The sequence below is a fragment of the Propithecus coquereli genome, unplaced genomic scaffold (genome assembly GCF_000956105.1).
Source record: "Propithecus coquereli isolate 6110/MARCELLA unplaced genomic scaffold, Pcoq_1.0 Scaffold224, whole genome shotgun sequence".
Taxonomy (NCBI): domain Eukaryota; kingdom Metazoa; phylum Chordata; class Mammalia; order Primates; family Indriidae; genus Propithecus; species Propithecus coquereli.
Genome location: NW_012147634.1, coordinates 3,921,837 through 3,935,247, shown reverse-complemented (window position 1 = coordinate 3,935,247; position 13,411 = coordinate 3,921,837). Strand labels below are relative to the sequence as shown.

The window sequence follows — 13,411 nt, the reverse complement described above, 5'->3', positions numbered from 1 at the left end:
CGTCTTCCAACACTGTGGATGGGAGATAGAGGGTCTCTGCCACTGCGTCAGAACATTCACTGAGGATCCTCCATGGGCGCTTCTAGAAACCAAGTCCATGAAGACGACTATCCAAAGATGCCTATCGAGGCCAGGTGTGGTGACTCACACCTGTAATCACAGCACTTTGGGAGGCTGAGGCAGGATCACTTGAGCTCAGTTCGAGACCAGGCTGGGCAACACAGTGACACCGCATTTGTACAAAAAATAAAAAAAATTGGCCAGGCACGGTGTCGTGCACCTATAGTCTCAGCTACTCAGGAGGCTGAGGCAGGAGGATCATTTGTGCCCAGGAGTTTGAGGTGGCAGTGAGCTGTGAAGATGCCACTGCACTCCAGCCTGGCTGACAGAATGAAATGCTGTCTCAAAACAAAACAAAAAAAGATGCCCATCATAACATTGTTTACACTTGCAAAAACTGAAATCAATTTTAAGTGTCCATCAGGAAAGAATTCAATGAATTATGGTACAGTCATACAATCGAATATTGTATAGCCATTGAAGATGATGCATAGCTATGTTCATTGACAAGGAAAACTCATATTTTTGAATGAAAAAAGCAGGCTATAGAATTGCATGTATGATATCCACATTTATATAAAACTTTTTATATGGGAAAGATGTTGATTGAACTGTTAACTATGGTCACCTCTAGAGATGGAAGTTTGCATTACTTTTAATTTTTTATTCCATTTTATATTGCTTAAAATTGCTATGTATTATCATGATCAGAAAAACCAAATAAAGCTATTTTCATTATGGGAAAACAATCCAGTGCATCCTTTGAGACCTGCATCATATGTCAGTTCTCTGGGAAGCTTTCTCTGATCCACTGTCCGTGCCCGTCCCCAGACTGGACTGGGAGCCCCACCTCCTAGTCCCCTTTTGCTGTAACACTGTTTGTCACCCTCTTTAGCCTCTGGTCTTTCTCTCCCTCATGCAGTATTCACTGAGGTGATCTCATTATTCCCTGGAGCTCTGGGCTCCTTAAGATCATGGACTGTGTTTCTGCCCTCTTGGGGCCTCCTCCACCCACAAAGGCAGCCTCAGGAGGCAGGGGCTGCTCCTCAGCTCCAGAGATCATTGCCATACAAGCCTCTGCGCCCACGCAGGCCAGATCTGGGATTTTTCAAGAGGTCCAGAAATCTGGCCTAATTTGGGATTTAATAGGCTTTACCAAGGTTGGTAAGATTGGTGCTCAGTACCCCAGGTGGGGCCCACAGCCAGGCAGGTGATAGCCACCTGGCCCCCGAGCCTTGCTCCAGGCAGGACTTTGCCCCTTTGGCCCTTGTCTGTGCAGGGGGTCGGGGGGGACCCTCCGGCTGTGACAACCAGAGCGCTGGGACAGAAGGCTCCACTCCCACACCCCCGGGGCTGCTCAGAAGAAGCCGGCTGCTCATCCTCCATAAGGTGCTTTGTCTGGGTCCAGAAAAAACCCACAGAAAAACCCTGTCCAATCTGAGATGGGACCTTTCCATGAAGAGACGTGATGACTGTTTCCAAATGACTGCCCCCCCGGGCTTCAGAGCGCTCAGTTCCTCTTGCAATATGACAGCAGTGACGACCACAGGGGCTCAACCAGTAGGTCTCCCTTAGGGAAACGTTGGCAGCCTCACCAGAAAAATTGATGAGGCACCTGCAGCCAGGAACGTGGTACAGAGCAGGGGACAGATTGCCTCGACAGTCCCTTCCCTTTGCAGGGCCTAATTATTTTGTTAACTATAGTAAGGACTGCCATTTGCTAAAAATTCTATGCCAGGCACTGTGCTCGGGGCTTTGAGGCATCTCTAATCCAGCACCAGCACCCTGCAAGGTGAGCATGTCTGCATTAAGACACTGAGGCTCAGAGAGCTCAAGCAGCTGGCCCACGGTCCCTCCCCAGAGCTAAGAACTCAGAGTGCTTCCTGATGGCCTTTTTTTTTTCATGCCATATCCCACACCATCTAGACAGGGATGGACAAGAGGAACCTGGAAATTAATCCACTAAGTTGCTTCCTTAACGCCCTGAAGAAATCCACACAGTCGGCTTGTTAAGAACAAGCCCCATTTGGGTACCCATCTGACCTGTAGGCATTTGGGCTTCTCTGCCCCTGGGAGATACTCCCTCCCCGACATGCACAATGGGTTCCCCAGTGGGGTAGCAGCAGAGGCTGGAGGACAAAGCAGCAGCTTTGGTGAGTATCCAGGGATTATTAACGGCAGGGACTAAAATGTCCAGGTGCTGAGAAGCCACTGACAGCACCCTGCACAAGGGAGGTGCCCCTGCTAGAGTGTGAGGCAGGGCCCCCGCCCTTCCAGAACTCAAGGCCTGGAGCCGCTGTCCCTCCTGGCCTCCTCCTATTGTCCTTGGTTCTTGGTCTCACAGCTCTCTTCACAATAAAGCCCCATTACTTGAGGAACCCGAGTTTGCCTTTGTTACTTGAACCCCACTGCTCGGCACACCAGAGGGGCCAACTGGTTGGCTGACTGACGTACCACCCCGAGGGTGTTAGGAGTGGTTTTATTGCCAGAAAGGTCTGCCTGGAAAGCTGCACCATGGAAAGTGCTGGGGTGGCCTCTGCCAGCTCCCCGGGGTCAGCCCTGGATCATGTTGTCTGAAGCAGCTGAGCTGCCTCTGTCCTATCTGGGCAGGGGACAGGTGGCTTCTAGAAGTGACATTACTGGCTGGAGCCCGGGGTCTGGAGCCTGTCTGTCCCCTGGGAAGCAGGTCACCAGCTGGCCCTGGGCCACGCTTTGCTCTCAGGCTTGGGCAGGATGCGCTTGTCAGAGATGCCGTCAAAGCCCTGCCCTTTCCCCCCCCACTGTGCTTCCTTCCTCACGCCTCACTTTCCTCAGTGTCTAGAGGAGTTCACCTGAGCTCAGTAAATTTAAATGTCTTAGCAGGAGAACTCTTTTTAAAAGACATCTTATACCAAAATCCAATATTCAAACATAAAAACTGTTTTTAAGTTTTATTGTATTATTTCAAACTTATTCAAATGTACTTGTTAAAAAGTCAATCAGAACTCTGAGGTGGTTTTGATGAGCAGGACAGTTGCTGATTTATATCAACCTCTGCTTCAAATTTATTTATTTATTTTTGGTTGCACAATGTGGAGGAAATAGGAAAATCCTGATCACAGAATTAGTAGTTGAAATAGTTATTGTTTTTTTGTTTTATTTTTTTAAGACAGGGTCTCACTCTGTTGCCCAGGCTGGAGTGCAGAGGCACGATCATAGCTCACTGCAGCCTCACGCTCCTGGGCTCAAGCCATCCTCCTACCTCAGCCTCTCCACTAACTGGGACTACAGGTGCATTCCACTATGCCCAGCTAATTTTTTAATTTTTTGTAGAGACAGGGTCTCACTGTGTTGCCCAGGCTGGTCGCGAACTCCTGGCCTCAAGTGATCCTCCCTCCTTGGCCTCCCAAAGTGTTGGGATTACAAGTGTGAGCCATCATGCGTGGCCAGTTAATTCTTTTTTAAGTTAATCTTGCAATCTCAGGATACTGGAAAGAAAAGAATTTGTGTTTGTTGTTGATGAATCAGTAACTATATTAGGAGGAACTGTATGTAATTGCCAATACCCCACTGTTTTTGGTCTACAAAACAGCAAATTCATATAATTCAGTCAAGTAATAACAGCTAATATTCATTTACTGGGTGCCAGGCCCCATGCTAGACATTTCGGAAGCTGACGTCATTTCATCCACACACAACGCTCGGTCTTGTGAGGATCTTGGGATAAGAACAGATAAGGACCTTGAGGCTCAGGGGGGTTGTCCGAGGTTACACAGGTGACCAGCTGGGCTTGGGTGGAATAGGCGAGGGCCCACCCTTACTCAGGCTGCCCGGGTGGCTGGCTCCCCCTCAGCCAGCCCACCCCACCCCTGCCGCCCTCCCAGCACAGGCCCAGAGAAGAATCCAGCCTCTGTGCCCAGCGGCGCCCGCCAGCCCGCGGCCCAGAGCTGTTTGTTTTCTTAACGGGGTTAACCAAACCTCCTGAGCCTCTGCCGAGCAGCAGAAGCCCCACTGGTGAAAGGGGGCTTTGTGTGACGGCAGCGGAGGGCGAGGGCCCTAGCCAAGACAGGAGCTGGGAGCCAGCCAGCCCGCGCGGGAGCAGGGGTGTAGTGGGGTGACATCTTCCCCCCAGCCCTTCCTGCCCTCCTCTGCCATGACCTTGGTCCTGTCTCCAAGCGGGGGGCTGTGAGCTTCACACTTGCACAGGGCAGCGAGTGTGACCCAGTCCCTGGCAGGGCTGCCGTGCAAGTCAAGAGACAGGTGCTTACAATGTGGTCCCCAACCGGGAGCATCAGCATCACCAGGGAACTTGTTAAAAATGCCCACCATCAGGCCCCACCCAGGCCTAGCACTCAGAAAAATCTGGAGTCAGGGCACCATTATCTGAGATTTAACAGCCCTACAGGTGATGATGATGATGATGGCTAAAATTTAAGAACAAGTCTAATCTAATATGGAAATACTCTGGCCAAGAAAATGTCATCAAGAAGTACTTTCAGACAGCTTTCACTCCGCAGCTTGTAAATTAAATGTATACGCTGGATAGTGATGGAGAGATGATCGTAAAACAGCTCATTTTAAAAACGGAAGTCACCTTTGAGCTTACACACCCATCATATAGAGGCTGGGACTTCACTGTGTTCACATGCTGAGCTGGCCGGTGCTTAAAGTACACAGAAAATAAACTCTTCTTTTTACTGTAGCAACTACTTTGGAGTTTACGTCATGTTATATGTTCCTCTTTATAGGAAAATAGTCCCCATACCTTGTTTTATCTTCCCAAAGACATCTTAAATAAGGTCAAGGATCTTCTTTTTTTTTTCGTTTGGATCTATGCTCTTGTACCATGGAACACTGTGGAATTAGGAGCTCCAGGTTTACTACCACACGTTTTACTAGTCAGTTGCATAGAATCTCCTTCCACAACTGGGCCTTCCATAACTCTGGCGATGAAAATCCACTGATGTGAGGCTTCTCAGGAACACCTGAAAATTAAGTAAATGGATAAAATGGACAAGTGCACGCATGCAAGAGGTGGGGGGAGAGAGGCATGTCCAACTTTGCAAGTGGGAAGGCGATTCCTGTTTCTCCCCTGCAGGCAGGCCTTCTAACCCTCCAGCAGCCCCTGCGCCCTCCCTTCCCTAGTGTTTTTTCAACATTTCCCCCACTGCCCATTCATTCATAGAGCCTTTCACAACAAATGGTTTTTGAGTGTCTACTAAATGCTTGGTGCCATGGAGACACACAATAAACAAAACACAATAATTGCAGATTGCGGTAAGTGCACAGACAGGGTGATATGGTAGGGGGTTCAGGAAGGAAGCCTCTTTGATGTGAATTTTAGGCTAAGAATTAGAGGATGGGCCCACCAAGTGAAGAGTAGTAAAGAAGAGTGTTCCAGGTTGAGCAAACATCAAGTGCAAAGGCCCTGAGGCGGGAAAGAGCTGGTCTGGTTTGAAGAACTGAAAGAAGGTCACTGTGGCTAGAGCCCAGTGCATGACGGGGAAAGCAGAGGAAATAAGGTGGAAAAGGCTGGGCTGGGTTATTTAGAACTTCGTAGACTGCGATAGGGAGAGTGGGTTTTATTCTAAGTGCAATGGGAAGACATTGAAAGGTTTTAAGCAGATGCCTTGATAATAGTTTGTGCTGCAAGGTAGAGAATGGACCTTACGTTGGGGATGGAGGCAAGGAAAAACAGAGACAGAGAGACAGTCATCAGGATGGGCAACCAAGAAGTCTGAGGTTCCCAAGAGGCCTCTCTGGACAGCAGGAGTCAGAGAGGCCCTTGTAGGCCAAGGAGAGCTGTCTCTGAATGACGGGGCCCTGGCGTGCCAGGGAGGAAATGAAAGCGTGGCACTTCTCCTCAGTGAGCATTGTTTCCCTTCCAGGGGTCCACACCAGGATCTGGGAAGTTTCAGCTTCCTGATTCTGGGGCCCTTGTGAGGTGGAATTTGGAAGAAGAAGGTGCGGGACATAGTATTGGTGAGACCTACTTGTCCCATTTTGGGATCGTCTTCTCAGCCCTTCTCTAGAGGCAGGGTTGGGGCTGGAGAGTTTCCGCTCCAGTTCAGAGGCACCTCTGCACTAGCAGGGGAGGGGGTGAGACTCCCCCCAGCCCCAGCCTCTAAGACAGGCACTCTGCTTCCCCCTTCCCACCCCAAGACCTCCCACTAGGTGTGAGCTCCTGAAAAGTGGGGCCTCCCCTTCCGCACCTCACAGGACCTCTGTGGGGGGAAGTTGTGGGGAAGAGGACTCTTGCCACGGTGCTGTGAATGGCAGCAGCGCCCCTACAGCTGAGGGTGGGGGTTTGAGAAGTGAGAGCAGAAGCCCTTGCCAACACATGGGGTGAGAGAGTTCTGGACTAAATTCCTGCCACATACCCAGGAAGCCCCTGCCCAGAGGGGTGGAAAAGAGCAGCCTGGTGCCACCACCCACAGTCCCTCTTCCCCACTCACTGCCCTGTACCCCCCTATCCTATCCACCCAGGACAAGCCCACAATCAAGCTGCCATTTACTCTACACCTCTGTTAAGGGCTGCACATGAATCATCTCAATTTTTACACACTCTTCTGAAGGAGGCATATTATCCCTACTTTGCAGATTAGCAAAGTCTACACCAGTGGTCCCCAACCTTTTTGGCACCAGGAGCCGGTTTCATGGAAGACAATTTTTCCACGGGGGGTGGGATGGGGAGACGGTTTCGGGATGATTCAAGCTCATTGCATTCATTGTGCAGTCGAACCTCTCTGCTAATGATAAGCTGTATTTGCAGCCGCTCCCCAGCGCTAGCATCACCGCCTCAGCTCCACCTCAGACCGTCAGGCGTTAGATTGCCGTAAGAAGCCTGCAGCCTGGATCCCTCGCTCGCGCAGCTTACAGTGGGTTTGCGATTTGCGCTCCTGTGAGAATCTAAGGCCACCGCTGCTCTGACAGGAGGCGGAGCTCAGGCAGTGATGCGAGTGACGGGGAGTGGCTGTAAATACAGATGAGGCTTCCCTCGCTCGCCCCTCACCTCCTGGTGTGTGACCCAGTTCCTAACAGGCCACGGACCAGCACCAGTCTGCGGCCCCGGGGGGTTGGGGACAGCAGGCCTACGCAGTTCCTGAAATCCAGGCTGTCTGACCCCCAGATCGGAGCCTCGGTCCCTAAACTGCCTCTTCCTGGCAAATAGCCTGGAGCAGGTTAGGGCCGAAAGATATGAGTGGCTGGATGGACGGACAGATTTAAAGAAGGAACGAATGGACGGGCCCGTGGATGCTGCGGAAGGGGGACACTGAAGCCAGGTTGGAGCCGAGCCTGACTCAGGTGTGGCCTCAGCTGGGGTCTCCAGGCCGCGCTCCCAGCGACCAGGCTGAAAGGAGGGAAGGGGCTGGGGGCCGCCTGGTCCCGGGAAGGGTCCGGGATCGCAGGGAACGTCGCTGGTTGGTCCCCAGGGCAGGCGCTGAGGCCTGAGCCCCGCCTCCGTCCGCGCCCGGCGCCCGAGGCCATAGTCCTCAGCGCTCCACAAAGAATAGGCGAAATTTTGGCTCGCCCGCGTCCTGGCATCCGCGGGCGCTCACCAGCTGTCCGGCGAATGGCGGCTTCCCGCCCAGCGCCCCCCACCCCACGCTGCGGCTCCACCGGACTCCGGGGCGGCGCTGGGGCCCCGCCACCCTGCTCCCCGCCTAATCTCCCGGGCTCAGGACCCGGCGCGGGGGAACGCCCGGGGCGGGGTCGGCGGGGCGGGGCCAGAGGGGGCGGGGCCGGCTCGCGGGGTCCCCAGTCCGCGCCGCGGAGCTCGGGCTTCGAGCGTCTCGCCAGCAGGGGCCGGTCCGGGGCGCGGATGCTGGAAGTTCACATCCCGTCGGTGGGGCCCGAGGCCGAGGGGCCCAGGCAGAGCCCAGAGAAAGGCCACATGGTGAGCGGGACAAGTGGCTGGGGAGGGCGCGGGACCTGCCGAATTTCCCCGCGCCGAGCGAGGTGGGGACCCTGCACCCGGGCTGGAGCATCCGGGCGCGGCGGGCCGGACCGTCGGGGGGCAACTTGTCGAGGGTTTCGGGGCCTTGATTTGCCGGCCCCGCGGACCATAGTTCGGGCTCTTGAGGGACCACACGGAGCAGGTGGGCGAGTCCGCCAGCCCTTTCTCCAGGTGTGCGGGGAGCGCGGGAGTCTCCCCGGGCAGGGCGGCGTTGCAAGGCGGCTTTGTGCCTTTGAGCGCAGGAGGTGGGGTGCTTCGCCGGGCGCAGGTCTAGCCGCGTCCTCCCCGGGGCCTCACGCACACCCCGCGCCCGCCAGGTGTTCCGAGTGGAGGTGCTGTGCAGCGGGCGCAGACACACCGTGCTACGGCGCTACAGCGAGTTCCACGCGCTGCACAAGCGGGTGAGGCGGCGCCGACGACCGACTGACTCCGGCACAGCTCCTGCCCGGCCCCATGGGGGCGGGAGGGCGAGCTCCGGCCCCAGCCTCGGCCACCCCCGTTGCCTGGCCCCGGGGCCAGGAGGGCTCAGGTCTTGGGCAGACTCCGGGCGGGCTGTGGGGTCCATCGCAGGGAGGGCGCAGGAGGGCAGGTCCCAGCTGTCACTGGCCCTAGCTCTGCGCTGCCGGCCAGCCCCTGAGCGTCTGGGGGTGGGTTGGGGCCTCCCTCGCCGCTGTCCCGACCACCACTCACCAGGGTCTGTTCCAGGATAGACCCCGAAGGGGAGGACTGGGGAGGGCTCTTGGCTATGGTGAAGTGGGCTTGGGGGCTGAGCTGGGATGTCGCGATCACACCGCGGGCACCTCCAGCAGATCAAGAAACTGTACAAAGTGCCTGACTTCCCCTCGAAACGCCTGCCCAACTGGAGGACCAGAGGACTGGAGCAGCGCCGACAGGGCTTGGAAGCCTATATCCAGGTGTGCGCGGGACACACTCGGTTGCCCCCAGCCTGTTGTACCGGGGATGTGACCCAGACAGAGGTGTGCGAATACGAAGGGACCCCAAACTTAGGATGTTATTCACTACCCCAAGCATCAATTTTCTGAACAGTAATGGGTCCAAACATCCCTCTCTGGGCTGTTGAAAGGATTGAATGAGGTAACAGGGAGGAGAGCAGTCTCAGCCCAATGAAAGCTAGTTCTGTTCCCCTCCAGGGTGACATCCTGTGTTGCCCTCATGATGGGATGTAGGGGTGTCCTTCCCCCAACAGCAAAGATGGGCCACTGCATGGGGTACAAGCCGTGTGGTCACACGGGGCTCCGCACTCAGAAGGGCCCTGAGGCTTGGTTTAACTGCTGTCTTGAAATTAATTATTTTGGAACAAAGGGTTCTGCATTTTCACTTGCTCTGGGCTGTGCAAATTAGTAGCTGGATCTGATGAATAGGTTTCCTGTCTCTTCTCCAGGGCATCCTGTACCTGAACCAGGATGTGCCCAAAGAGTTACTGGAATTCCTGAGACTTCGGCATTTCCCTACAGACCCCAAGGCTGGCAGCTGGGGGTAAGAGGGCTAGTGTTGGGGGGACAGGGGCTCTCAGCAGCAAGCAGGTGAGGAAGGGTTTTGGAGGCAAAGCCCTTTTCCAGGTCACGTCTGCCAGGCCCTAGTTCTCCCTCCTTCTGAGACATGACTTTCCTCATCAGCTTTCTTGACCCAGGTAGAGGGGTTTTTTTTTGGACAGCCTTGGTTACCCCAGCCCCCTGCGGAACTGGGCTTGTTAGAAATAGAAGCAGTGGTCCCCTGGGAGGTGACGTTCTGGGCTTCTGTGTCTCCACCCCTTCCTCACGCTCTCCCGGCATCCCCAGGCAGCTTACAGTGTCTCTCTTCTTTTCAGCGCCCTGGGGGAGTTCCTGCCTAGCGACAGCAGGCAAGTCAAAGCCCTGGCCTGTGCCTGGCTCCTGATGCCCCCTAGTGGCCGCGTGCTGGGAGGCGGCCTGCTGCCTCTGGCCGGTCCCTGTGGTGTTTTCTCGTTGGTGCCTTCTGAGCCCACCTCCCATTCACCTTTTCCATTGTGGGTCCCTGGTGATCTCAGTGCCTAGTCTCTCCCCTCCATGGTTCATGGCTGTCTTTCCTCCCAGCTCGCAGCTGCACCACCGGCCTGTCGTGAGCTTCTGCGTGGACCCCTACATTTGCACCCCCTCCCCAGGTGAGGAGGTACCTGTGACCTGTATTCCACATTTAGGACCTAGGTACCAGGGTAGTGCGGGCGAACTTGCCACTTCTCGGTTCCCAGGGCCCCCGGGCAGCATGTCCGTCCTGCCATTCTCCTTTGAGGCCACCAGGTGCTGCTCCTGTGCCGCTGTGGCCTGCTTTGCAGACACTAGTGAAATAAGCTCTGCTCCCCTGGTCTCCATTCCTGGGCAGCCTGGCTTTACAAAGCTGATGTGAACAGAATGTGACCTGGGAATGCCAAGATGTCATTTGGGGTGGACAGCTGTTATCTCTGCCTTGGCAGGGGCTCCTACTCCCAAGGGGGTGCTGAGCCCATGGGCAAGAGCTCAGGAAGCTGCAGGCCTGAGGTCAGACCTGCCCCCACCTCCCCTTCCCCTACAGCCCTCAACTTCCTCCTGTTTACTTCTGTCCCACAGAACTTCTGCCCAACGTGGTGGTGAATGGTGTGCTCCAGGGCCTCTACAGCTTCAGCATCAGCCCAGCTAAAGATCAGCCAGAGGCTGCCAGTCACCCTGCTCCTCTGCCACCAATGCCCTGACCAGCCTAGAGTGCCCCTAACCCTAACTGTAGGCCTATCTCTACCCCTCATCCTAACCCTAAGCCTCCAACCCTAACTACCTAACCCTAAACATGACCATAGCACTCACCCTACCTTAACCTCCTAACCCTATTCTACCACTACCCCATCCTCAACCCCAACACAACCCCTATACCACTAGCTCTAACCCCCATATCTTGTAACCCTAAGCCTAACCTCTTAATGCTAACCCTACCCCAACCCCAATCTCTATCCTACCCCTCACCCTAATTATAATGGTAACCCATAACAAAGAAAACAAAAGCATGACATCATAAGGCCATAGAACTTCACACCAGTATCTTTTCCTACCATAGATGTGTACTTTTAATAAAGTAATAGTACAATTACTCACGGTCATCCTTCGGTAATGGAAGATGATTTGTTCTTACACTACTTCCATCACGAACATCCCGGCATCCTCACGTCCTGCTGACAGTCCTGTGCAACCTGTGGATTTGAAAAGTCTGTCCTTAATATACTGAGATTTCACACTCCCCGAATGCTACATTTTTGATCCTTTTTAGGTTGTGGAGTCAGAACCCTCTAACATAGAGTGATCCAAATGTATCTTTTTTAAAAAATTTGCATATATAACTGGAGCCACACTGTTCAAATCCATGTAGTTTAAAGGTCAACTGTACAACTGAAGGAAAGGATTATACACCAAGATCCAGAGGCCTTTATCCAAGAAAATCAAGAATGGTTCAGCGTGCTAAAGTCACCTATGTAATACACCATATTAACAGAATGAAGGTAAAATATCACATCATCATATCAATTCTTACAGAAGGATCTTTAAACAAAATCCAACACCATTTTATTATCTATAAAGCTAACAAGCTTGGAATACAATGCAATTTTATCAACAAATTAAAGAGCATTTAGGGAAAACACACAGCAAACAGCATCTCAATGATGAACACCAAGAGCTTTACTGCTGAAATCAGAAACAAGGCAAACACGCTCACTTTCACTTCTGCATTCAACAGTATACTGCACAACAAATCTGGAGGCATCACCTTACATGACATCAAATTATACTACAAGGCTAGAGTAACAAAAACAACATGGTACTGGTATAAAAGTGGAGACATGGACAAGAGAACAAAACATAGAACACAGAAATAAGGAGGGGGGAGGAGGGGACGGGTATATGCATACACAAAGAGTGCAATGTGCACCACCCGAAGAATGGACATATTGAAACTCGGACTTAGGGGGGGAGGGGGGCAAGGGCAACATACAAACATCTGTACCCCCATAATATGCTGAAATAAAAAAAAAGAACACAGAAATAAAGCCATCTCCTACCACCAACTGATTTTCAACAAGAAGACAACATACACTGAGGAAACAGAGCCCTATTCCATAAATATTGCTGGGAAAATTTCATAGCCATATGCAGAAGAATGAAAAAGGATCACTCTCTCACCATATACAAAAATCAAAACAAGATGAAGACTTAAATGAAAAGCATGAAACCATAAAAATTCTAGAAAAAGGTAGGAAAAACATTTTAGACATCAGCCTAGGCAAATCATTTATGACAAAGACCCCAAAGACAAATATAGAAGCAACGAAAATAAATAAATGGGACTTAATTAGAAAAGTTCTGCACAGCAAAGGAAATAATCAACGCAGTGAATAGACAACCTACAGAATGGGATAAAATATTCAAAACCATTTATCTTTCAAAGGACTGATATCCAGAACCTACAAAGAACTCAAATCATGAAGAAAAAAATAAACACCCTCATCAAAAAGTAGGCAAATGACCGGAACAGAAGTTCTTGGAAAGAAGATAGACAAATCGCCAAAAAACATATGAAAAACTGCTCAACATCACTAATCATCAGAGAAATGCAAATTAAAACTACTATAAGATACCACCTTACCCCAATCAGAATAGCCATTATTAAAAAGTCAAAAAACAATAGGTGCTGTCACAGATGCACAGAGAAAGAAACACTGATACACTGGTGGGATTGCAAATTAGTAAAACTTCTATGGAAAACAGTATGGAGGGTCCTCAAATAAATGTAGACCTACCATTCGATCCAGCAATCCCACTCCTGGGTATCTACCCAAGGGCAATGAAGTCATTTTATCCTGCACTCGAATGTTTATCACAGAACAATTCACAATTGCAAAGATGTGAAATCAACGTAAGTGCCCTTCAATTCTTGAGGGGACAAAAATGTGTGTGTGTGTGTGTGTGTGTGTGTGTGTGTGTGTGTATGTATATAAATCATGAAGTACTATTCAGCCATAAAAAGGAATGAAATACCAGCCTGAGCAACAGTGAGATCCAGTCTCTAAAAAAGAGATTGAAAAATAAGCCAGGCATGGTGGCATGTCCCTGTAGTCCCAGCTACTCAGGAGGCTGAGATGGGAGGACCACCTGAGCCCCAGACTGTGAGTTTGCAGTGAACTATTATCATGCCACTGCACTCTATCCCAGAAAACAGAGAAAGACTCTATCTCTAAAAAAAAAAAAGGATTGAACTAATGTCATTTGCAGCAATGTGGAGGGAACAGGACACCATTATCCTAAGTGAACTAGCTCAGGAATGGAAAACCAAAAACCATGTGTTCACACTAATAAGTGGGAGCTACTAGATGGATATAGATGGGCAAAAAGTGATATAAAGGACATGACAAACCAAGAA

General features: G+C 51.7%; 1 protein-coding gene across 1 annotated transcript; it reads left to right on the top strand.

Annotated features, from left to right (window-relative positions):
• The first annotated feature begins 7,810 nt into the window (after positions 1 to 7,810).
• On the top strand, positions 7,811 to 10,784 carry SNX22 (sorting nexin 22). Its single transcript, XM_012645066.1, has 7 exons — positions 7,811 to 7,936; positions 8,314 to 8,397; positions 8,806 to 8,910; positions 9,399 to 9,493; positions 9,825 to 9,857; positions 10,069 to 10,136; positions 10,579 to 10,784. Exons 1-7 carry the CDS (start codon positions 7,862 to 7,864, stop codon positions 10,698 to 10,700), a joined length of 582 nt encoding a protein of 193 aa, XP_012500520.1. The 5' UTR covers positions 7,811 to 7,861; the 3' UTR covers positions 10,701 to 10,784.
• Positions 10,785 to 13,411: the final 2,627 nt, after the last annotated feature.